The 26,762-nt window shown below is 45.7% G+C and overlaps 1 protein-coding gene across 2 annotated transcripts in view; it reads right to left on the minus strand.

Annotated features, from left to right (window-relative positions):
- The window catches only part of dnmt3ab (DNA (cytosine-5-)-methyltransferase 3 alpha b), a 725,841-nt gene that overhangs the window by 175,252 nt on the left and 523,827 nt on the right, over positions 1–26,762 (minus strand). For both annotated transcript variants that reach the window (XM_070885120.1, XM_070885118.1), the window contains exons 9-10: positions 10,300–10,458; positions 7,975–8,082 (exon numbers count right to left, since the gene is read on the minus strand). In XM_070885120.1, the coding sequence (XP_070741221.1) occupies positions 7,975–8,082; positions 10,300–10,458 (267 nt within the window). The remainder of the gene's footprint in view (positions 1–7,974; positions 8,083–10,299; positions 10,459–26,762) is intronic.

Raw genomic sequence — 26,762 nt, forward strand, 5'->3', positions numbered from 1 at the left:
ACATTGGGAACATTCTTCCTGCATCTAACCTGTCCAATCCCGTCAGAATTTTTTATGTTTCTATGAGATCCCCTGTCATTCTTCTAAATTCCATTGAATATAAGCCTAGTCGATCCAGTCTTTCTTCATATGTCAGTCCTGCCATCCCGGGAATCAGTCTGGTGAACCTTCGCTGCACTCCCTCAATAGCAAGAATGTTCTTCCTCAGATTAGGAGACTAAAATGCACACAATATTCAAGGTGTGGTCTCACCAAGGCCCTGTACAACTGCAGTAAGACCTCCCTGCTCCTATACTCAAATCTGCTCGCTATGAAGGCCAGCATGCCATTTGCCTTCTTTACTGCCTGTTTTACCTGCATGCCTACCTTCAATGACTGATGTACCATGACACCCAGGTCTCGTTCCACCTCCCCTTTTACTAATCTATCAACATTCAGATAATAATCTGCCTTCCTGTTTTTGCAACCAAAGTGGATAACCTCATATTTATCCACATTGTGCTGCATCTGCCATGCATTTGCCCATTCACCTAACCTGTCCAAGTTCCCCTGCAGCCTCTTAGCATCCTCCTCGCAGCTCGCACTGCCACCCAGCTTAGTGTCATCTGCAACCTTGGAGATAGTACATTCAATTCCTTCGTCTAAATCATTAATATTTTTGTAAATTGCTGGGGTCCCAGCACTGAGCCCTACGGCACCCCACTAGTCACTGCCTGCCATTATGAAAAGAACCTGTTTATTCCCAGTCTTTGCTTCCTGTCTGCCAACCAGTTCTCTATGCACGCCAATGCATTACCCCCAATACCATGTGCCTTAATTTTGCACACTAATCTCTTGTGTGGGACCTTGTCAAAACCCTTTTGAATGTCAAAATACACCACATCCACTGGTTCCCCCTTATCCACTCTACTAGTTACATCCTCAAAAATTCTAGAAGATTTGTCAAGCATGATTTCCCTTTCATAAATCCATGCTGACTTGGACCGATCCTGTCACTGCTTTCCAAATGCGCTGTTATTACATCTTTAATAATTGTTTCCAACATTTTCCCCACTACCGATGCCAGGCTAACTGGTCAATAATTCCCTGTTTTCTCTCTCTCTCCTTTTTTAAAAAGTGGAGTTACATTAGCTCCCCTCCAATCTATAGGAACTGAACCAGAGTCTATAGAATGTTGGAAAATTACTATCAATGCATCCACTATTTCCAGGGCCACTTCCTTAAGTACTCTGGGATGCAGACTTTCAGGCCCTGGGGATTTACCGGCCTTCAGTCCCTTCAATTTCCCCAACACCATTTCCTGACGAATAAGGATTTCCCTCAGTTCCCCCTTCTTGCTAGACCCTCGGCCCCCTAGTATTTTCAGGAGGTTATTCGAGTCTTCCTTCGTGAAGACAGAACCAAAGTATTTGTTCAATTTGTCTGCCATTTCCTTGTTCCCCATTATGAATTCCCCTGATTCTGACTACAAGGGACCTACATTAGTCTTCACTAATCTTTTTCTCTTCACATATCTATAGACGCTTTTGCAGTCAGTTTTTATGTTCCCTACAAGCTTACTCACATACTCCATTTTCCCCCTCCTAATTAAACCCTTAGTCCTCCTCTGCTGAATTCTAAATTTCTTGCAGTCCTCAGGTTTGCTGCTTTTTCTGGCCAATTTATATGCCTCGAATTTCTTCTCTCAGAGGGTCATGAATCTTTGGAATTCTCTACCCCAGAGAGCTGTGGAGGCTGGGTCATTGAATATATTTAAGGTGGGGATAGACAGATTTCTGAAAAATAGTGGAGTCAAGGATTTATGGGGAGATGGTAGGGAAGTAGGGAAGCTTCTATAGATATGTGCAAAGAAAAAGATTAGTGAAGACCAACGTAGGCCCCTTGCAGTCAGAATCAGGTGAATTGATAATGGGGAACAAAGAAATGGCAGACCAATTGAACAAATACTTTGGTTCTGTCTTCACTAAGGAAGACACAAATAACCTTCCGGAAATACTAGGGGACTGAGGGTCTAGCGAGAAAGAGGAATTGAGGGAAATCCTTATTAGTCAGGAAATTGTGTTAGGAAAATTGATAGGATTGAAGGCCGATAAATCCCCAGGGCCTGATAGTCTGCATCCCAGAGTACTTAAGGAAGTGGCTCTAGAAATAGTGGATGCATTGGTGGTCATTTTCCAACATTCTATCGACTCTGGATCGGTTCCTATGGACTGGAGGGTAGCTGATGTAACACCACTTTTTAAAAAAGGAGGGAGAGAAAATGAGTAATTATAGACCAGTTAGCCTGACATCGGTAGTGGGGAAAATGTTGGAATCAATTATTAAGGATGAAATAGCAGCGCATTTGGAAAGCAGTGACAGGATCGGTCCAAGTCAGCATGGATTTATGAAAGGAAAATCATGCTTGACAAATCTTCTCGAATTTTTTGAGGATGTAACTAGTAGAGTGGACAAGGGAGAACCAGTGGATGTGGTGTATTTGGATTTTCAAAAGGCTTTTGACAAGGTCCCACACAAGAGATTAGTGTGTAAAATTAAATCACATGATATTGGGGGTAATGTATTGATGTGGATAGAGAACTGGTTGGCAGACAGGAAGCAAAGAGTAGGAATAAACGGGTCCTTTTCAGAATGGCAGGCAGTACTAGTGGGGTACCGCAAGGTTCAGTGCTGGGACCCCAGCTTTTTACAACATACATTAATGATTTAGACGAAGGAATTGAATGTAATATCTCCAGGTTTGCAGATGATACTAAGGTGGGTGGCAGTGTGAGCTGTGAGGAGGATGCTAAAAGGCTGCAGGTTGGCTTGGAAAGGTTAGGTGAGTGGGCAAATACATGGCAGATAAACTAATGTAGATAAATTAGAGGTTATTCACTTTGGTGGAAAAAACAGAATATTATCTGAATGGTGACATATTAGGAAAAGGGGAGGTGCAACGAGATCTGGGTGTTATGGGACATCATAGAAACATAGAAACATAGAAAATAGGTGCAGGAGTAGGCCATTCAGCCCTTCTAGCCTGCACCGCCATTCAATGAGTTCATGGCTGAACATGCAATTTCAGTACCCCCTTCCTGCTTTCTCGCCATACCCCTTGATCCCCTGAGTAGTAAGGACTTCATCTAACTCCCTTTTGAATATATTTAGTGAATTGGCCTCTGTGGTAGAGAATTCCACAGGTTCACCACTCTCTGGGTGAAGAAGTTTCTCCTCATCTCGGTCCTAAATGACTTACCCCTTATCCTTAGACTTTGACCCCTGGTTCTGGATTTCCCCAACATTGGGAACATTCTTCCTGCATCTAACATGTCTAAACCCGTCAGAATTTTAAACGTTTCTATGAGGTCCCCTCTCATTCTTCTGAACTCCAGTGAATACAAGCCCAGTTGATCCAGTCTTTCTTGATAGGTCAGTCCCACCATCCCGGGAATCAGTCTGGTGAATCTTCGCGGCACTCCCTCAATAGCAAAAATGTCCTTCCTCAAGTTAGGAGACCAAAACTGTACACAATACTCCAGGTGTGGCCTCACCAAGGCCCTGTACAACTGTAGCAACATCTCCCTGCCCCTGTACTCAAATCCCCTCGCTATGAAGGCCAACATGCCATTTGCTTTCTTAACTGCCTGCTGTACCTGCATGCCAACCTTCAATGACTGATGTACCATGACACCCAGGTCTCGTTCCACCTCCCCTTTTCCTAATCTGTCACCATTCAGATAATAGTCTGTCTCTCTGTTTTTACCACCAAAGTGGATAACCTCACATTTATCCACATTATACTTCATCTGCCATGCATTTGCCCACTCACCTAACCTATCCAAGTCACTCTGCAGCCTCATAGCATCCTCCTCGCAGCTCACACTGCCACCCAACTTAGTGTCATCCGCAAATTTGGAGATACTATATTTAATCCCCTCGTCTAAATCATTAATGTACAACGTAAACAGCTGGGGCCCCAGCACAGAACCTTGCGGTACCCCACTAGTCACTGCCTGCCATTCTGAAAAGTATCCATTTACTCCTACTCTTTGCTTCCTGTCTGACAACCAGTTCTCAATCCACGTCAGCACACTACCCCTAATCCCATGTGCTTTAACTTTGCACATTAATCTCTTGTGTGGGACCTTGTCGAAAGCCTTCTGAAAGTCCAAATATACCACATCAACTGGTTCTCCCTTGTCCACTTTACTGGAAACATCCTCAAAAAATTCCAGAAGGTTTGTCAATCATGATTTCCCTTTCACAAATCCATGCTGACTTGGACCTATCATGTCACCATTTTCCAAATGCACTGCTATGACATCCTTAATAATTGATTCCATCATTTTACCCACTACTGAGGTCAGGCTGACTGGTCTATAATTCCCTGTTTTCTCTCTCCCTCCTTTTTTAAAAAGTGGGGTTACATTGAAAGTTGGCATGTAGGTACAGCAGGCAGTGAAGAAGGCAAATGACATGTTGGCCTTAATAGTGAGAGGATTTGAGTATTGGAGCAGGGAGGTCTTACTGCAGTTGTACAGGGCCTTGGTGAGGCCACACCTTGAATATTGTGTACAGTTTTGGTCTCCTAATCTGAGGAAGGACATTCTTGCTATTGTGGGAGTACAATGAAGATTCACCAGACTGATTCCCGGAATGGCAGTACTGACATATGAAGACTGGATCGACTAGGCTTATATTCACTGGATTTAGAAGAATGAGAGGGGATCTCACAGAAACATAAAAAATTCTGATGGGATTGGACAGATTAGCTGCAGGAAGAATGTTCTCGATGTTGGGGAAGTCCAGAACCAGGGGTCACAGTCTAACGATAAGGGGTAAGCCATTTAGGACCTAGATGAGGAGAAACCTCTTCACTCAGAGAATTGTGAACCTGTGGAATTGTCCACCACAGAAAGTTGTTGAGGCCAGTTCGTTAGATATATTCAAAAGGGAGTTAGACGGCTAAAGGGATCAAGGAGTATGGCGAGAAAGCAAGCATGGGATACTGAAGTTGCATGATCAGCCATGATCTTATTGAATGGTGGTGTATGCTCGAGGGGCCAAATGGCCTACTCCTGCACCTATTTTCTATGTTTCTCTGTTTCTAAGTGGACTTGACGCCAAGATCAGATCAGCCATGATATTAAATGATGAAGCAGGTTCGAGGGACCAGATGGCCCACTGCTGCTTCTATTTCTTATGTTCTTATGTTCTCCGACGGAAGTGCTTCCTCATCCCTTTATGTAGCCATCAGTTAACAACTCTGCAAGCTTGTATTGACTGTTTTTCAAGACTTTGTTATTGGCGAGCGTTAAATGAGACAGACGCACTGAATTTACCGACCGGGACGCAAGCGTGTGCGTTGCACTCGGAATACGTCATGATCAGAGTGATCGTCAGCAGCTAGGCTCTAATGGTTTGCGCCCCCGGTGTGCCTCTAATGAATTTTCTGTCAGGGCGCTAAAAGGTGCACATGGTCGCTAAGCTCTACCGCTCGCATTAACGCCCCCTCTGGTCGCTAACTAAGGCTATACACAACGAAAAATCCAGCCCATTGGGTTACAACAGTATTTGTATGAAGTTAGCATAAATCACAATGTCAAATCATTTGTAAAAACAATTTCCTTCACATTGTGGTTTTATCAAATAATGAACAAATTATTCAGCCTACTCTCATTATCATAAATAACAAGGCATCAACAGGTATATATATACATGGACAAGACACAAATGTAGGATTAGTTTTCTTAGTTATAGTTTGTGGTGTACATGAAAGAATTCAGGTTCAGGTTCAGGTCCACACCAATGGTTCCTGCATCATGAGTTTTTCACATCACAGTGCAAGGAAGCTATGGAAGATTAATGTGAAAGGTAAGTCAACTTGTTTATTTTTGTGTGCCTCTTCGAGCAGATGATTAATTAAGTAAAGTTAGGTCATTTATTGTGTTTACAAAGAGAAACATTCAACTGTCCATTTTTTAAAGAACAAACACACCTTTCTATAGCTTTTCACTGAAAAAAATGTTAGAATTGGAATGAAATTAAAAACTTTTGGTTGAAGCTGGGAGTTTATCAATATTAAATAGAATTCACCCTGTTCGTGTGGTTGAGAATGGACTGTGCATAAATGAACAGTGATATAAATTTATATTAGTACATTGTCAACATGTAGTCCCCTCAACTTTTTATGGAGAATATTTTCTTTCCATTCATGCTCAGCAAAGAAAAATGATGAGTGAAATTCTGAGATCTGATCTTGACCACACATCTGTACGTATGGTGATTTCCTGCAATTTTCATTCACTCAATACAGTCTCACCCACATGTGTACAATGCAGTGATCCAGCTTCACTAATATTGCCTTGCGCACTAATTCAACTATCATGAATGCCTATCCTTTGATTTGCTAAGACATTACTCTTTGCACACAGTTGAAATAAAATACAACCAAATGTTATAGTCTAAATGTGATGAGTGAATGCCCTCATGTATTTCACACCAGTGCTTCCTCTTGTGACAGTGCACTGGGTAGATTTTCCTAAGTTTCTATCCAGGTACACTGGATCACCTGCAAATGTTAGAACATTAGGTGGGTCAGGGCACACGCTTGTAAAGAAGTCTTTCCGACTTTGCTCCATTTAAATCAATTGGGAGAAAATACGTGGTCCTTTACTGGCGTACATTCTGGCCCATCCTGTTAGATTATATTCACTGCACCCAGGCGTTCCAGTGGTCCTGGACATAGACCCGGGAAAATCTCCCCTTATGAAACATTTGTTCTAGAACTAACCTATTGCTCCTTCTAGGTGCTCTGCCAGTGGCAGGAGTAATTAAGGTAGCTGTCTCCTTGGTCTCCGTGGTAACCTCTTGAGTTTGAGGTGGCCTGTGCCTCTTCAGGTTTGTTCATGAGATGGCCAAGAACTTGTTCTGCCAAGTCCACTGCTGTAATGGTTGGCTGGTCCTGCCTAATTTCCAGCACATCCATTGCCATTTAAAAGAGATGGCTGGGGATGGCATTAGCCTAGCAGTCAGCACCCTTGCCAACTCAAGCTGTATCCCTGTTGCTGGGCCTCCCTCATTTCTAGTGGTTTGTCTGAGAGCATACTTCTGGTCAACTGTGAGTGTAGTAAAACTCTGTGCATAATGGCTCTCTCCATCTGATCCTCCAGTGCGTTGAAGTTTGAGAAGAGAGTTTTGTGGCGATTGGAGCCAAGACCTCCATAACAGCAGTCTGAGTGTTCAAAAGGAATACTTCTGTGTGAAGGACCTCTGTCACTGAAGGCTTGACTGCAATTGGTTGGAGAGTTACCCTGTGCTTATGCTGGATTACAGTTCAATTAAGTGGTCGTGCATAGTCGCAGAGATGTAGGTAGTAGTCTTTTCCAGAATCACAACCAAACTTTGTAGGGTGTTTATAGGGTGAATTCCAGGAAATCACCATATGTACAGATGTATGGCAGTCAATGTTTGAAGGATGATAGGACCCTTCTTTTAAATACAGGATTTGTGAAGACCAAATTGCAGCTGTACAGCTTAGGAAGGAGAGGAGCTGGTCTTCTAATCATCAGGTTCCTGCCCCTCCACTGCTGCCACGTGCTTCTGCTTACTCATGCTCTGTGATTTGTCCAGTGCACCCTTTTGCTAATTCTTTCTTCTTTATTGTAACGTGCTCTCATTTATGACCTATAACTGTGTAACATGTTCTGCTCCCTGCATTCAATAAGCTCCATGTTGCAGGCCCAATCCAGTTTGCTGTGAATAAATAATGTGGCTGATTCTGGAAAATTCAGCAGGATGGGCCGTTCAGGATAGCACTCTGGTCTTCCTGCTTCAGTGCTGGAACTTCCTAACACTTCAGGTAAAAGTCGAAGCAGACAGACAATTATTTGTACTGAGACCAACTCAATCAAAATGAACACATTGAATTTAGTGCCATATTATTATCATAAACAGGCATTTAAAGTACATATTAATGAAGGAATCTCATACCTGCAGTACTTCAAAAATTGCTTTCCTATACATAGGCTGTTTGCTATAGGTTGGCTGGTGAAAGGCAGTAGAAAAAGAACTCAAAGGCATCAGCTTTTCTACACAGACCTGTCAAACCAGAGAAGACTGAACTCAGTGGTATTCACAATCATTGAGAGAAGTACATATGACCTTTCATTAATACACGTCAAGACCGACATATCTGAGAGAAGGAGGGGAGGTAGAAAGAAGGGAAAAGAAAACAGATATATTTATATAGCACTTTATCATGTCTCTCAGAAACACCTCAAAGCACTTCACATACAGTGAATTATTCTTACATGCAAAGACTGTTGTTGTGTCAGCAAATGCAGCAACCATTTTGCCGACAGTAAAATCCCACAAACAGCAATGAGATGAATGGTCATTTAATCTGTTTTTAATGTTGTTGGTTGATGGAGGAATGTTATCTCGCGCGCAGGAGAACTCATTCACACACCTCAGAAACAGAAGTATTTGAAACACTTTGTTCACAGTCCTCAAGAAAAGCATTTGGGACATCTCATTCCCACATGTCAAGGGCAGGAATACCTGCAATATTTCATTTACACACCTCAAGTACAGGAGAACTTGAATTATTTAGTTCATAAATATCAAGAACAAGAGAACTTAAAGCAGCATTTCCATATTGTGATCAGACTTTTCCTGTATGCTTTCCCCTATTTGCCCTGTATATTTTGGGTGGCTTGCCTGAATATTTTAATATACTTGAGTTAGAGTGCAACTAGAAAAGAGTGAAAACATAATAACAGGTCTCAGATTCATCTGCATCTAATCGTCTGCTCAAATTTGTTGTGTTTTCTTATGGGCTCGTAGCACAAAAATATTAATCTAAAAGGTTACGTGTACCTTCTCTTACTTACTTCTCTTAGTTTCTTTTTTTTGGTGTTCGCCTTTGATTTTATTCTGCCTCCTCTTCCCTAAATTTCTGTCTCCCTTTACTACCCCTACTGTTCCTCTCTCTGCCTATTCTTTCTTCTCTCCCTTTTATTTCTTCCTTATCTCCCTTTGCATGGCTTTCCTATTTATTTCTCTGCTTCTCCGATTTCTGTTTGTATCTCCTGTTCGCCCAGCTTTTCCTTTAGTTTCTAGAAAGCAATCAGGAAACCTGGGAGAATGTGTTGCTTGCAGGCCATGCCGAATTTAACGGCAGGCCCTGATTAACATTTCAAATCTGTGTTTCCTGCCCGCAGCCATAAAAATGGATCGGGATTGGAGGATGCTCAGGGTAAGGAGGGGGCGGTGGTTGGAGCCGGAGGAGCTTGGGGGAGTTGGTCAGGGGCCGGAGGGGGAAGATCGGAGGATGGAGGTCGGAGGATGGAGGAGAGATCAGGGGCCTCTGGGAGGGGAGGTCGGGGGTGATCAAAGGCCTTGTGAGAAGTATCGGAGGCCTTGGGGATGGGGAGGTCAGGGGTGGGGGGGGATTGGAGGTCTCATGGGAGGGTGGGAAATCGTAAACCTCGGGCGGGGGGGGGGGGGGCAATTGCAACGTGTGGGTGAGGCACGGGTGCTGGATCCAGCAGCTAAGTGGAAAGGCATTTACCTCCTCACCTTACTTTAGCTGGCAGGTTCCCAGAGGCCCGGGAAACCCGACTCAGCAGTTAAACTTATAATGGTGGATCACCATGAGGCACGCCAGCCTCATTATAATATTTAAATGGGCGACCCACCTCCTGGGAGAAGGTTGACTGCCCACTCTCCAGCCCACCTCCGCTAAAACCGGACGTGAACAGATTGAAGGTGGGTTGGGGTCGGGATTCAATATTTTTAACTCTTTAGCCTCCCATCCAACAACGCACCCGTTGTTTGAGGTTAAAATTCTACCCCTGGTCTCAGCTCAGTATTTCCAACATCGACACAGCTGAGATCAAGAACTCACTAGTATTGGGGATCAGGACTTATATTTCCATTTTGCCATTCTGCAGCACCACACGTTGGTGCTTCAATGCTTTGCTACCATACTGATTCATTCCATGATGCAGGTGTTTCTAGAAATATGTTGCTATGTTAGATTTTTTTTTATCATCACTGCGGAGCTGTTCCACTTTGAGGACTGGAATGCTAGCTTCCTACAAAGCATTGTTGAATGAACAGAAGAAAAATAGTGATACATAATGATGTTTTAATCATGGTATTTGAAGATTAGATGACTTTGAGGGGGTAACAGAGGATTTTTTTAAGAGTCTAGATTACAAAGAATCTTCAATGAGCTCAAATATTTCTATTCTCACAGTCACAGTAAGAAAGTATAGGCAAGTTTTTTGAAAGCCAAGATATTTAACTTACAACAGAAAATTTGCCATCTCCAAACCACATCACCCATCGTGTTCCTTCAGCTGCCCGACTTCGGCCAGTCATCCACCAGGATACAATACGACCAGGCCACCAGGAGAATCCCCTCAATTTCCCCCAAACCAGTTCACCAATGCCGAATCCTCGCCCATCCTGGAAATTCAGATGGAAAATGTTAATGAAGGAATTTGGTATTTCATTGCACAATACGAGAGGTGTGAGGATTGAGTACCGGGATTAAACCGTCTTCTGAACCAATACTTCACAATGAAGGAATATTGCAACACTTCACTATTTTGGAAGTTTTGTTCTCATCCATTAGTTTTAATAGAAGGAGAATTTGCAGGGCTGACTGACGTTCATGCTTGAATTCTCCAAGTTCACTTCTGACAGGTGAAAAGCTGTGCGTCAAGAACACAAACTTGTACAAGTACTCCTTATGTACGAATCTCTATAATCTCCAGTTCTGGTTCCAAACAGATACTATCTCAACCTTTCTCTGAAGGATCTACTTTTAAATATTACAGAATCATAAAAATTACAGCACAGATGATGAGATCATTCAGCTCATCGCACCTGTGCAACAACAAAAACGTATAATTATATAGCACCTTTAAAGTAATAAAACGTGCCAAGGCACTTCAAAGGAGCGTTACCAAAAAAAAACTAATTTTGACACCGAACCATGTAAGGAGATAGTTTTTCAAATGGAGTTACCAATTCCCTACCCATTAGTCATAAGAGGCAAGCTTTTGAGCACTATATCAGTGGCTGGCTTTCCTCCTCCACTTCAAGGTGCTGGGCCTTGCCAGGGGTGCACCTGCACTGGGGGAACACCTGTCCCATTTAAATGCCCTGAATGCTAGATTTGGCTGGACCACATAAAGCACTATCGTGTCCTGGTCTTGTCTGCTAAAATTGCTCACTATTCCAGGATCATCCTAGAATGCAAAAATAACCCTCGGCTTCTTTTCTCTACTGTAAACCGCCTTCTTAAAACCCTCTCCCTGTCTCCTCCACCCTCACCTCCAACAACAGCAACCTCGAAGGCTCCCCCCTGCCCTCGCCCTGAACTCGCATCTTTCTCTAGTTTCTCTCCTATCTCCCATCATGCCCTCTCCGAGCTCATCTTGTCCATGAGACCCACCTCCTGCTCCCTCGACTCTATTCCCACTAAACTGCTGACCATCCAACTTTCCTTCCTGGCTCCCATGTAAGCTGATATTGTTAACGGTTCTCTCTCCTCAGTTATTGTCCCCCTCGCCTGCAAATCTGCCTTCATCACCCTTCTCAAAAAATCAATCCTTGACCCTTCCTTCCTTGCTCCACCTTCAACCTTCCTTTCCTCTCTAAAATCCTTGAATGTGCCATCGCCTCCCAAATCCAGGCCCATCATTCCCGTAACTCCATGTTTGAATCCCTCCAATCAGGTTTCTGCTCCTGCCACAGTACTGAAATGTCTCTTATCAAAGTCACAAATGACATCCTATGTGACCATGACAAAGGTTAACTATCCCTCCCCGTCCTTCTCAACCTGTCTGCTGTCTTTGACATGGCTGACTACACCATCTTCCTCCAACACCCCTCCACCCACCATCGACGAGCTGGGTGAGACTGCACTCACTTGGTTCCATTCTTATCTATCCAGTTGTAGCCAGGGAATCACCTGCAATGGCTTCTCTTCCCACCCCCCAACTGTTACTTCTGGTGTCTGCCAAGGTTCAATACTTGGCCCCCTCCTATTTCTCATCTACATGCAGCCCCTCGGCGACATCATCTGAAAACATAGTATCAGTTTCTACATGTATGCTGACAACACCCAACTCTACCTTATCACTACCTCTCTTGACCCCTCCAGTGTCTCCAAATTGTCAGACTGCGTATCCGACATCCAGTACTGGATAAGTAGAAATTTCATGAATAAAAAATAGTGGGCAGTAAAGGACCCATACAATCATAAGTTTTTCAGTACAGGAAGAGGTCATTCTGCCCATCATGTCTGTGCCAGCTCTTTGCTAGAGTAATCAAAAGCTTATCCCACTGCTCAGTGCTCTCCCCAACCATTGCTTAGTGCTCTCTCCAAAGCCCTGCAACTTCCATTATTTCAAAATATTTGTTCAATTTTCCCATTAAAGACACAACCATTCTATGCTCCAATAACCCTCTGTCTAAAGAAACTTCTAACCTCTCTCTTCCCTCCTTTCGTGTCAATTTTAAACTGACGACTGCTTGTCACTAATTCCCTAGTAGGGGAAAGCCTTTTCTTACCCTCTCTATATCCAAAGTTTTTATAATTTTAAATCCTACATTAAATCTCCAATTAGCCTTCTCTGCTCCAGAGGAAATAGTCCCATTATCTCAAGTCTCTCCTCCTTACTATAGTTTTCCACCTTGTCATTCATCATCCAGGTGAACCTTGGCTGTATAATCTCTATGGTATTAATGTACATTCTGTAAAGGGTTGCCCAAAACTGCACACAGTAATCCAACCAACGTTTTGTACATATTTATGTCCTTACTTTTATATTCTATGCCCTTATTTATAAAACTTAAAATACTGTTGGCCTTTTTATGGCTTTATTTATAAACCCCTTGGTCTCTTTTCACCAACATCCTTTTGCCTCTTTTCACTGATTGCATACTCCCATTCTTTCTATTTCCCTTCAAATTGTATTACCTTAGATTATCCACATTAAACTGACCCGGCACAGAGCGCTGGGAAACTTCACTCAGCATCAGGCACCAATCTGAACACTTCTCTTTCCTGTCAAGAACCACTCTTTATGTGCAGAATTTCAGGCAACTCCTAATCTATTCTGCTAATTCTCCGATAATACCACAACATCAAATTACTTTCTAAGGGCTCAATTTTCCCCAATGCCTTTTTTTGGCGTATTTCAAGAGTTACGCCCATTTGTTTTGGCCCTGACTACTCCAAAAAAATAACATGAAAGTTTCCCCGTTCTAATTTTTTTAATTGGCACCATGCAGCCTGTCCTTTAACTTCAGGGGTGCAGCTGAATGTCTGCACCAAAAAAAAGGATGTCCCCTTCTTCTGCGCATGCACGAAAAAAAAAAGAAGTTTTTTACATGACTGCTATGGGCGCGCATGCCCAGCACACCTCCCGGTCTGCATTTGGCATTTTTAAAGAGCCAGTTGTGTGTGAGAACTTTAATTCTCAGTGCAAAAAATTGGAGCTGCAATATGCAACGCGGGTCAAGGACCAAGAATTTCTCACAAGAGGAAGTGGAGGCACTAGTTACTGTAATTGAGGCCAGATGGCACGAGCTGGACACCAGCTGAGGTCACATAAAAGTTTCATCAAAAGAAATGAAGAAACACTGGAACCAACTTGCACAAGATTACTGGTGCAATGGTGACCACCCCGAGGTCTGGAGGCCAGTGCAAAAAGTGGCAGGACCTTGGTCAAGTAGTTAGTGTAAGTAATATTTTCATTTATTCAATGGAATTGCAATTGTAAATGTGATCATCTGTATGTTCCACTCAGCAGAAAGACACCCTCTCTAAAAAATTATATTTTCAGCTTTGCAGAGGAAGGTGGCACACAACAAAAGAGAGAGCACTCTAACAGGAGGAGCCCCGGCAAATCTGCATCCACTGACACTATTGGAAGACAGCGTCACTGCTTTGATGGGTCCTACCTGGAGAAAAGCAACCACCACCGAACAAGCTGGGCTTCATTCCAGGGAGAGGGTAAGTCCTGCAAATTCCAAAGTCTGGCTTTGCTAAATGTTAAGTACTGTGTGGGCTAGCCATGCATCGGTTCATGGGGATGTTTCCGTCAGCTACGCTTCGGTTGATGCAATGTGTTATCATTCATCATGATCCTTTCAATGAGCCTGTTGCCTGCACTGTGTGAGCCTACTCATGCCACCCTGCCCTGTCCTCTGCTGCTAACCACTGGTCTGTTCTGTTATATTTGGCAGAACTTGAGGCCAACCCTGAGGAGGCTGAAGTCGATGCAGAAGAAGATTCAGACGCGGACGAGCCTGAAGAGGAGAACATCTTCCAATCCCACCTTCCAGACCAAGAGCATGGGGGTGAGGAGGAGGGACAGGGGGAGGGGGAGGATGAAGCCCCCACTCGTACTCACTCTGGAGGAGGTGTTGGTGCCGCCCATTGAGGTGCCAGCCCCTTTCCTGAGAGGTACTAGTGTTGGGACATTCCATGGTTTCTCACATTCTGAAGCTGCGGGTTCCAGTGGGATGCAGCAAGCCACACCCAGGGCCCCACCATCTGAGGATGTGAGTCTCAGTGGGATGCAGTGATCCACACCCAGGGTGAGGAGGGGAAGGTGAGCTCGACAGCACTCTCCTGAGCCGCAGGATGTAACAGATGTGGTGCAGATGATGGCAATGAGTGGGGAGAGCACTGACCTTACGCAATCACTCTTTGACACCATCAGTGGGGTGAGTGATGAGGTATCGGCACTGTCGGGAGAAGTAACAACACTCTCACAAGAAATGGGAACACCGTCTGGACACATTAGGAATGGAATGTCACAGGTAGTTGATACACTGTCTGTGAACATGAGGGAGGGAATGTTGCAGGTAGTTGAGATGCTGTCGGGGCACATGAGGGAGGGAATGTCGGAGGTAGCTGCTGCAATAAGGGAACACGCTCAGATCCCGCGACCAATGACGGAATCCACTGCCGCTCCCACTCTAATCCCCAGACCGCCTCTGCCGTTGTGCTCCGGGTTCAGGTAGTTGCATGGTTTCCTCATCCTCCTCCTCGTCATCTGCATCTTCCTCATCATCATCAGCCACTCTCACCTCAGGTGGGTATTCTACTATCAGCTGCTGCTGCCTCATGATGGCTAAGTTGTGCAGCATGCAGCAGCCAAGAGTGAACTGACCGACAATCTCAGGGGAGTATTGCAAGTAGACTCCGGAATGGTCCATGCATCTGAAACGCTGCTTCAAGATGCCAATTATCCTTTCTATTATGCTGCATGTCGTAATGTGTGACATGTTGTATTCCCAGTCAGCTTCTGTCCGGGTTATGCGTACGGGCATCATGAGCCAGGTGACGAGGCCGTACCCTTTGTCCCCCAGCAACCAGCTCTGCCCATCTGGCGGCTGCTGAAACATGGCAGATATAGCGCTCTCCCGTAGGACGAACGCATCATGGGTGCTCCCAGGGTATCTCGCATCCATGATGTGATGCATGTCGTCACAGATGAGCTGCACATTCATGGAGTGGAAGCCTTTTCTGTTCCTGTACATCTCGGAATCCTCCAAAGGTGCTCGCAAAGCGATGTGGGTACAATCAATGCAGGCCTGCACCTTGGGGAAATCAGCAATCTTGGAGAAACCCACAGCCCTGTCTCACATTGCCATGGGGAACTTTATGTAGTCATTCCTCTGGGCATATAGTGCAGCAGTCACCTGCCGAATGCAGATATGTGTTGCATGTTGAGAAATGGCGCACACATCCCCAGTTGTGGCCTGAAATGATCCAGATACATAAAATAAAAGTGCAGCTGTAAACTTTACTTCAACTGACAAAGCAGTCCTCCTGACGCTTCTAGGGTGCAGATCTGCTTTTATTAACTCACAGATCTCGGTTACAACTTATTTGCGGAAATGCAGCCTTCTCACACAGTCTGCATCACTCAGGTGCAGGTATGAATGCCTGTCTCGCTATACCCGATGTGGGTAAGGCCTCCTACCCATCATCTTACGTGCTGAGGTTCCTCAGGTGATGATGCCCAATCAATCTTCACCTCCGCACCTCCAATCATGCAGAAGGCTTGCTTGAGGTATGGCATTGTCAATATTGCCCCCATAATTTAATTGTAGCTTTGCAAGAAGCTCAAAACAGCAGGACAAAGCACTCACACCTTCTTTCCTCTCTCTCTCTCCCCAAGGTAGACGACCTAGTATGGACCATACCCTGATCTGCACATGCGCAGTAGGCTTGCTTAGAACGGGAAGCTAGGCAGTCAAATAAGAAACAATGTCTAATGCAATTCTTTAATTTTAGATTTTTTTCAAAGTACCACCCCACCATTGAATGTCTCCTCACCAGGCTTGAGGGTCGGCCGAACACAGGGGCTCCCTTGCCCGAACACAGGGGCTCAGCTTCCACCCCCCCCGACCCCCCACTAACCCCCCGGGTTTCTTTTGAAGCTGCTGTATAGCCTAAGGGTTCTCATCCCTTCAGTTCTGTTATTATATATGGACTTGTATTTACTCTGTACAGCCACCAGAGGCCTCATCCCCTGGAATCCCAAGGAATCCCATAATCCCTTGGGAGCACAGGTATTTAAGGAGGCTTCGCAGGTTGGAGAGGCACTTTGGAGACCTGCAATAAAAGACTACGGTCACACTTTACTTTGAGCTCACAGTGTTCAGTCTGACTCTTTCTCCATACACAACAACTGGCGATGAGATACAGATAGCGAACCCAAAGATGCAGAGAACAGTGCGCATCCTGGAGAAATTCTCGGAGGGAGATGATTGGGAAACTTTTGTGGAGCGACTCGACCAATACTTCGTGGCCAACGAGCTGGGTGAGACTGCACTCACTTGGTTCCATTCTTATCTATCCAGTTGTAGCCAGGGAATCACCTGCAATGGCTTCTCTTCCCACCCCCCAACTGTTACTTCTGGTGTCTGCCAAGGTTCAATACTTGGCCCCCTCCTATTTCTCATCTACATGCAGCCCCTCGGCGACATCATCTGAAAACATAGTATCAGTTTCTACATGTATGCTGACAACACCCAACTCTACCTTATCACTACCTCTCTTGACCCCTCCAGTGTCTCCAAATTGTCAGACTGCGTATCCGACATCCAGTACTGGATAAGTAGAAATTTCATGAATAAAAAATAGTGGGCAGTAAAGGACCCATACAATCATAAGTTTTTCAGTACAGGAAGAGGTCATTCTGCCCATCATGTCTGTGCCAGCTCTTTGCTAGAGTAATCAAAAGCTTATCCCACTGCTCAGTGCTCTCCCCAACCATTGCTTAGTGCTCTCTCCAAAGCCCTGCAACTTCCATTATTTCAAAATATTTGTTCAATTTTCCCATTAAAGACACAACCATTCTATGCTCCAATAACCCTCTGTCTAAAGAAACTTCTAACCTCTCTCTTCCCTCCTTTCGTGTCAATTTTAAACTGACGACTGCTTGTCACTAATTCCCTAGTAGGGGAAAGCCTTTTCTTACCCTCTCTATATCCAAAGTTTTTATAATTTTAAATCCTACATTAAATCTCCAATTAGCCTTCTCTGCTCCAGAGGAAATAGTCCCATTATCTCAAGTCTCTCCTCCTTACTATAGTTTTCCACCTTGTCATTCATCATCCAGGTGAACCTTGGCTGTATAATCTCTATGGTATTAATGTACATTCTGTAAAGGGTTGCCCAAAACTGCACACAGTAATCCAACCAACGTTTTGTACATATTTATGTCCTTACTTTTATATTCTATGCCCTTATTTATAAAACTTAAAATACTGTTGGCCTTTTTATGGCTTTATTTATAAACCCCTTGGTCTCTTTTCACCAACATCCTTTTGCCTCTTTTCACTGATTGCATACTCCCATTCTTTCTATTTCCCTTCAAATTGTATTACCTTAGATTATCCACATTAAACTGACCCGGCACAGAGCGCTGGGAAACTTCACTCAGCATCAGGCACCAATCTGAACACTTCTCTTTCCTGTCAAGAACCACTCTTTATGTGCAGAATTTCAGGCAACTCCTAATCTATTCTGCTAATTCTCCGATAATACCACAACATCAAATTACTTTCTAAGGGCTCAATTTTCCCCAATGCCTTTTTTTGGCGTATTTCAAGAGTTACGCCCATTTTTTTTGGCCCTGACTACTCCAAAAAAATAACATGAAAGTTTCCCCGTTCTAATTTTTTTAATTGGCACCATGCAGCCTGTCCTTTAACTTCAGGGGTGCAGCTGAATGTCTGCACCAAAAAAAAGGATGTCCCCTTCTTCTGCGCATGCACGAAAAAAAAAAGAAGTTTTTTACATGACTGCTATGGGCGCGCATGCCCAGCACACCTCCCGGTCTGCATTTGGCATTTTTAAAGAGCCAGTTGTGTGTGAGAACTTTAATTCTCAGTGCAAAAAATTGGAGCTGCAATATGCAACGCGGGTCAAGGACCAAGAATTTCTCACAAGAGGAAGTGGAGGCACTAGTTACTGTAATTGAGGCCAGATGGCACGAGCTGGACACCAGCTGAGGTCACATAAAAGTTTCATCAAAAGAAATGAAGAAACACTGGAACCAACTTGCACAAGATTACTGGTGCAATGGTGACCACCCCGAGGTCTGGAGGCCAGTGCAAAAAGTGGCAGGACCTTGGTCAAGTAGTTAGTGTAAGTAATATTTTCATTTATTCAATGGAATTGCAATTGTAAATGTGATCATCTGTATGTTCCACTCAGCAGAAAGACACCCTCTCTAAAAAATTATATTTTCAGCTTTGCAGAGGAAGGTGGCACACAACAAAAGAGAGAGCACTCTAACAGGAGGAGCCCCGGCAAATCTGCATCCACTGACACTATTGGAAGACAGCGTCACTGCTTTGATGGGTCCTACCTGGAGAAAAGCAACCACCACCGAACAAGCTGGGCTTCATTCCAGGGAGAGGGTAAGTCCTGCAAATTCCAAAGTCTGGCTTTGCTAAATGTTAAGTACTGTGTGGGCTAGCCATGCATCGGTTCATGGGGATGTTTCCGTCAGCTACGCTTCGGTTGATGCAATGTGTTATCATTCATCATGATCCTTTCAATGAGCCTGTTGCCTGCACTGTGTGAGCCTACTCATGCCACCCTGCCCTGTCCTCTGCTGCTAACCACTGGTCTGTTCTGTTATATTTGGCAGAACTTGAGGCCAACCCTGAGGAGGCTGAAGCCGATGCAGAAGAAGATTCAGACGCGGACGAGCCTGAAGAGGAGAACATCTTCCAATCCCACCTTCCAGACCAAGAGCATGGGGGTGAGGAGGAGGGGCAGGGGGAGGGGGAGGATGAAGCCCCCACTCGTACTCACTCTGGAGGAGGTGTTGGTGCCGCCCATTGAGGTGCCAGCCCCTTTCCTGAGAGGTACTAGTGTTGGGACATTCCATGGTTTCTCACATTCTGAAGCTGCGGGTTCCAGTGGGATGCAGCAAGCCACACCCAGGGCCCCACCATCTGAGGATGTGAGTCTCAGTGGGATGCAGTGATCCACACCCAGGGTGAGGAGGGGAAGGTGAGCTCGACAGCACTCTCCTGAGCCGCAGGATGTAACAGATGTGGTGCAGATGATGGCAATGAGTGGGGAGAGCACTGACCTTACGCAATCACTCTTTGACACCATCAGTGGGGTGAGTGATGAGGTATCGGCACTGTCGGGAGAAGTAACAACACTCTCACAAGAAATGGGAACACCGTCTGGACACATTAGGAATGGAATGTCACAGGTAGTTGATACACTGTCTGTGAACATGAGGGAGGGAATGTTGCAGGTAGTTGAGATGCTGTCGGGGCACATGAGGGAGGGAATGTCGGAGGTAGCTGCTGCAATAAGGGAACACGCTCAGATCCCGCGACCAATGACGGAATCCACTGCCGCTCCCACTCTAATCCCCAGACCGCCTCTGCCGTTGTGCTCCGGGTTCAGGTAGTTGCATGGTTTCCTCATCCTCCTCCTCGTCATCTGCATCTTCCTCATCATCATCAGCCACTCTCACCTCAGGTGGGTATTCTACTATCAGCTGCTGCTGCCTCATGATGGCTAAGTTGTGCAGCATGCAGCAGCCAAGAGTGAACTGACCGACAATCTCAGGGGAGTATTGCAAGTAGACTCCGGAATGGTCCATGCATCTGAAACGCTGCTTCAAGATGCCAATTATCCTTTCTATTATGCTGCATGTCGTAATGTGTGACATGTTGTATTCCCAGTCAGCTTCTGTCCGGGTTATGCGTACGGGCATCATGAGCCAGGTGACGAGGCCGTACCCTTTGTCCCCCAGCAACCAGCTCTGCCCATCTGGCGGCTGCTGAAACATGGCAGATATAGCGCTCTCCCGTAGGACGAACGCATCATGGGTGCTCCCAGGGTATCTCGCATCCATGATGTGATGCATGTCGTCACAGATGAGCTGCACATTCATGGAGTGGAAGCCTTTTCTGTTCCTGTACATCTCGGAATCCTCCAAAGGTGCTCGCAAAGCGATGTGGGTACAATCAATGCAGGCCTGCACCTTGGGGAAATCAGCAATCTTGGAGAAACCCACAGCCCTGTCTCACATTGCCATGGGGAACTTTATGTAGTCATTCCTCTGGGCATATAGTGCAGCAGTCACCTGCCGAATGCAGATATGTGTTGCATGTTGAGAAATGGCGCACACATCCCCAGTTGTGGCCTGAAATGATCCAGATACATAAAATAAAAGTGCAGCTGTAAACTTTACTTCAACTGACAAAGCAGTCCTCCTGACGCTTCTAGGGTGCAGATCTGCTTTTATTAACTCACAGATCTCGGTTACAACTTATTTGCGGAAATGCAGCCTTCTCACACAGTCTGCATCACTCAGGTGCAGGTATGAATGCCTGTCTCGCTATACCCGATGTGGGTAAGGCCTCCTACCCATCATCTTACGTGCTGAGGTTCCTCAGGTGATGATGCCCAATCAATCTTCACCTCCGCACCTCCAATCATGCAGAAGGCTTGCTTGAGGTATGGCATTGTCAATATTGCCCCCATAATTTAATTGTAGCTTTGCAAGAAGCTCAAAACAGCAGGACAAAGCACTCACACCTTCTTTCCTCTCTCTCTCTCCCCAAGGTAGACGACCTAGTATGGACCATACCCTGATCTGCACATGCGCAGTAGGCTTGCTTAGAACGGGAAGCTAGGCAGTCAAATAAGAAACAATGTCTAATGCAATTCTTTAATTTTAGATTTTTTTCAAAGTACCACCCCACCATTGAATGTCTCCTCACCAGGCTTGAGGGTCGGCCGAACACAGGGGCTCCCTTGCCCGAACACAGGGGCTCAGCTTCCACCCCCCCCGACCCCCCACTAACCCCCCGGGTTTCTTTTGAAGCTGCTGTATAGCCTAAGGGTTCTCATCCCTTCAGTTCTGTTATTATATATGGACTTGTATTTACTCTGTACAGCCACCAGAGGCCTCATCCCCTGGAATCCCAAGGAATCCCATAATCCCTTGGGAGCACAGGTATTTAAGGAGGCTTCGCAGGTTGGAGAGGCACTTTGGAGACCTGCAATAAAAGACTACGGTCACACTTTACTTTGAGCTCACAGTGTTCAGTCTGACTCTTTCTCCATACACAACAACTGGCGATGAGATACAGATAGCGAACCCAAAGATGCAGAGAACAGTGCGCATCCTGGAGAAATTCTCGGAGGGAGATGATTGGGAAACTTTTGTGGAGCGACTCGACCAATACTTCGTGGCCAACGAGCTAGATGGGGAAGACAGCGCTACCAAACGAAGGGCGATCATGAAGAATCTGCTCACTCCAGCGAAACACACGGAGAAATTGTACGACGATTTGTGCACACGGGTCCGAGAGCATCTGAACCCGAAGGAAAGCGTTCTGATGGCGAGGTACCGGTTTTACGCCGATAAAAGGTCTGAAGGCCAGGAAGTAGCGAGTTATGTCGCCGAGCTAAGACACCTTGCAGGACATTGCGAATTTGAAGGACATTTGGAGCACATGCTCAGAGACTTTTTCGTACTTGGCATTGGCCACGAAACCATACTTCGCAAACTTTTGACTGTAGAGACCCCAACCTTGAGTAAGGCCATAGCGATAGCCCAGGCATTCATTGCCACCAGTGACAATACGAAGCAAATCTCTCAGGACACAAGTGCTGCTACAAATACTGTGAACAAAGTGATGTTGTTTTCGAATCATAACGTACAGGGCAGGTCACACATACCTGTAGCTGCACGTCCGCAGATGTCTCAGAGTCCACCATCAAGGGTGATGAATGCAAGGCCATTAACACCTTGTTGGCGCTGCGGGGGTGATCATCGTTACCATTCATGCTGATTCAAAGAGTACATTTTCAAGAGCTGTGGAACAATGGGACACCTCCAACGAGTGTGCAGGCAAACTGCAAAGCCTGTTAAACCTGCAAACCACCATGTTGTAGAGGAGGACAGATCCACGGAGGATCATGACGAACCAGAGCCTCAGACCGAGGAGGCAGAGGTATATGGGGTGCACACATTCACACGAATTGTCCCCCGATAATGCTGAATGTTAAACTAAATGGACTCCCAATGTCAATGGAGCTGGACACGGGCGCGAGCCAGTCCAACATGGGCAAAAAGACTTTCGAAAGGTTGTGGTGCAATAAGGCCTCAAGGCCGGTCTTAACTTCAGTTCGCACGAAACTAAGAACTTACACGAAAGAACTGATTCCTGTAATCGGCACTGCTACCGTAAAGGTCTCCTACGTTGGAGCGGTGCATAAGCTACCACTCTGGGTGGTACCGGGCGATGGTCTCACGCTGCTCGGCAGGAGCTGGCCGGGAAAGATACACTGCAACTGGGACGGCGGTCGAGCGCTATCGCCCGCTGACGACACTTCGTGTGCCGAGGTCTTAAACAAATTTCCTTCGCTGTTCGAACCAGGCATCGGGAAATTCCAAGGAGCAAAAGTGCAGATCCACCTAATTCCGGGGGCATGACTCATCCATCACAAGGCGAGAGCAGTACCGTACATGATGAGAGAAAGGGTAGAGATTGAGCTAGACTGGCTACAAAGAGAGGCATCATTTCACCGATCGAGTTCAGCGAGTGGGCCAGTCCTATTATCCCAGTCCTCAAGGGAAATGGCACCGTCAGATTCTGTGGCGATTACAAAGTAAGTATCAATCGTTTCTCCCTGCAGGACCAATACCCACTACCAAAGGCCGACGACCTCTTTGCAATGCTGGCGGGAGGAAAGACGTTCACGAAGTTGGATCTGACTTCAGCCTACGTGACACAGGAACTGGAGGAATCATCGAAGGGCCTCACCTACATCAACACGCACAAAGGTCTTTTTGTTTATAACAGATGGCCGTTTAGAATCCGATCAGCAGCGGCAATATTCCAGAGAAACATGGAAAGTTTACTGAAGTTGGTCCCGCACACTGTGGTCTTCCAGGACGACATCTTGGTCACAGGTCGGAACACAGTCGAGCACCTGCAGAACCTGGAGGAGGTTCTTAGTCGACTCAACCACGTGGGGCTCAGATTAAAACGCTCGAAGTGCGTTTTCCTGGCGCCTGAAGTGGAGTTCTTGTGAAGGAGGACTGCGGCGGATGGCATCAGGCCCACCAACGCGAAGACAGAGGCAATCGAGAACGCACGGAGGCTACAGAACATGACGGAGCTGCAGTCGTTTCTGGGACTCTTGAACTACTTTGGTAACTTCTTTCTGGGTCTCAGCACACTGCTAGAACCACTACATGTCTTACTATGAAAAGGGGGCGCATGGGTTTGGGGCAAAAGCCAAGAAAATGCCTTTGCAAAAGTGAGAAAATTGTTATGCTCAAACAAATTGCTTGTGTTATATGATCCATGTAAGTGTTTGGTACTAGCATGTGATGTGTCGTATTGCAACAAGCTAATGATTTCGTGAAACTGCAACCGGTTGCTTATGCATCCAGGAGTTTGTCTAAGGCTGAGAGAGCCGACAGCATGATTGAGAAAGAAGCGTTAGCGTGTGTCTATGGGATAAAGAAAACGTTTGGGCTAAAATTAGAATTGGAAACTGACCATAAGCCACTTATATCCCTGTTCTCCGAGAGTAAAGCGATAAATACCAACGCATCAGCCCACATCCAGAGATTGGCGCTCATGTTGTCTGCATTCAACTATGCCATCCGCCACAGGCCAGGCACAGAAAACTGCCCCAATGCTCTCAGTAGGCTGCCATTGCCCACCACGGGGGTGGAAATGGCGCAGCCCGCAGATCTAGCCATGGTTATGGAAGCATTTGAGAGTGAGCAATCACCCGTCACTGCCCAGCAGATCTAAACCTGGACAAGCCAGTATCCCTTATTATCTCTAGTCAAATGCCATGTGCTTCACGGTAGCTGGTCCAGTGTCGCAATGGAAATGCAAGAAGAGATAAAGCCATTCCAGCGGAGCAAAATGAAATGTCTATACAGGCAGACTGTCTTCTGTGGGGCAAGCGAGTAGTGGTCCCCAAGAAGGGCAGAGACACCTTCATCAATGACCTCCACAGTACGAACCCAGACATCATAATGATGAAAGCGATAGCCAGATCCCACGTGTGATGGCCCGGTATCGATGCGGACTTAGAGTCCTGCGTTCATAGATGTAATATATGCTCGCAATTAAGCAATGTACCCAGGGAGGCGCCGCTAAGTTTATGGTCTTGGCCCTCCAAACCGTGGTCTAGGGTACACGTCGACTATGCTGGCCCGTTCTTGGGTAAAATGTTCCTTGTGGTTGTAGACACATACGCCAAGTGGATTGAATGTGAGATAATGTTGGCTAGCACATCCACTGCCACTGCTGAAAGCTTGTGGGCTATGTTTGCCACTCATGGCTTACCCGATGTCCTGGTGAGTGACAACGGGCCATGTTTTACCACTGCTGAGTTCAAAGAATTCATGATCTGTAACGGGATCAAACATGTCACATCTGCCCCGTTTAAACCAGCGTCCAATGGTCAGACAGAGAGAGCAGTGCAAACCTTCAAGCAAGGCTTGAAGAGGCTAGCTGAAGGCTCACTGCAGACTCGCCTATCCCGAGTCCTGCTTAGCTACCGCACAAGATCACACTCACTCACTGGGATCCCACATGATGAAAAGAGCACTTAAGACAAGGCTCTCGTTCGTTCACCCTGATCCATATGAACAGGTAGAGAGAAGGCGGCTTCAACAAAGTGCATATCATGATCGCGCAAATGTGTCACGCGAGATTGAAATCAATGATCCTGTATTTGTATTAAATTATGGACAAGGTCCCAAGTGGCTTCCCTGCACAGTCGTGGCCAAAGAGGGGAGCAGGGTGTTGCGGGTCAAACTTTCAAATGGACTCATTCACCGGAAACACTTGGACCAAATCAAACTCAGATTCACGGACTATCCTGAGCAACCCACCTTGGACCCTGCCTTTTTTGATCCCCCAACATACAGACCAGTGGCAACCGGCACCACAGTTGATGACGAAACAGAACCCATCATCCACAGCAGCCCTGCAGGGCCCAACACACCAGGCAGCCCAGCAAGGCCAGCTGCACAGCAGCCCAGCGAGGGCCCAACAAATGATTCAACAACACCAGCTTTCACGCCGAGACGATCAACCAGGGCAAGAAGGGCCCCAGATCGACTCACATTGTAAATAGTTACACTATTGACTTTGGAGGAGAGTGTTGTTATATATGTGGACTTGTATTTACACTGTACACCAGAGGGCTCATCCCCTGGAGTCCCAAGGGATCCCATAATCCCTTGGGAGCACAGGTATTTAAGGAGGCTTCACAGGTTGGAGAGGCACTCTAGAAGACCTGCAATAAAAGACTACGGTCACACTTTACTTTGAGCTCACAGTCTGACTCTTTCTCCATACACAAGTTCGACTTCCACCAGCCCCCCACCCACCCACCCCCCCGCTCCCCCCCACCCTGCCAGACTTCTTTTGAAGCCAAGCCCCGAGTCCCTGTGTCCGGGTTAGGGAGCGATTCTGCCGGCTGACACACCAACCCTCGAGCCCGGTGAGGAGACGTTCGGTGGTGGCGTAGTACTTTGAAAAAAATCAAAAATTAAAGAATTGCATTAGACTTCCAATTTCTCCCTTTTGCCTCTGAAAAAATTAAGCTTCATGATGCATATTCTTTGCCTTCTTGACTCCTTCCAAAACTTCGTATAAAAACAATGACATCTTTCTGCGCCGGTTTTTTTATGTGTGCTGGTTTTTCTTAAGTGCCCAGAAAGTTTTTTGGAAGTGGTCTTTGGAAAAATGTAAGTTGGCCAAACTTGCTTAAATATGACAAACTTGTGCCGACATCAGGTTACACCCCCCTATGACGCAAAAAATCCTAACCTAAAAAAATCGTAACTAACTGAGTTACGCTGGTGCAGAAACTTTGGGGAAACTTGGAAGTTTTAATTTGCTAAAAAAAAAAATGGGGCACGCGAAATAAACGGCACACATAACTGGGGAAATTTGAGCCCTAAGAGCTGTGTGAACGTTTATCAGAAGCTTCCCAGAAATACTAGTAGATACTATCCATTGCACTTACATTATCTAATGTTTACATCACTTCCTCAAAAAATTCAATTGAGTTAATAAAGCATTGCCTGTGTCTCCTAAAGCCATTAACTGTGGTACTCTAAATTTTTGTTAATAGTATCTCGTAACACTTTCTCTCTTCACAAGTCTCTCTCCATGCTGCAGCCACTGGGGTAGCACTTCGTAGGAGC

The sequence above is a fragment of the Pristiophorus japonicus genome, chromosome 7 (genome assembly GCF_044704955.1).
Source record: "Pristiophorus japonicus isolate sPriJap1 chromosome 7, sPriJap1.hap1, whole genome shotgun sequence".
In the NCBI taxonomy this organism is placed as follows: domain Eukaryota; kingdom Metazoa; phylum Chordata; class Chondrichthyes; family Pristiophoridae; genus Pristiophorus; species Pristiophorus japonicus.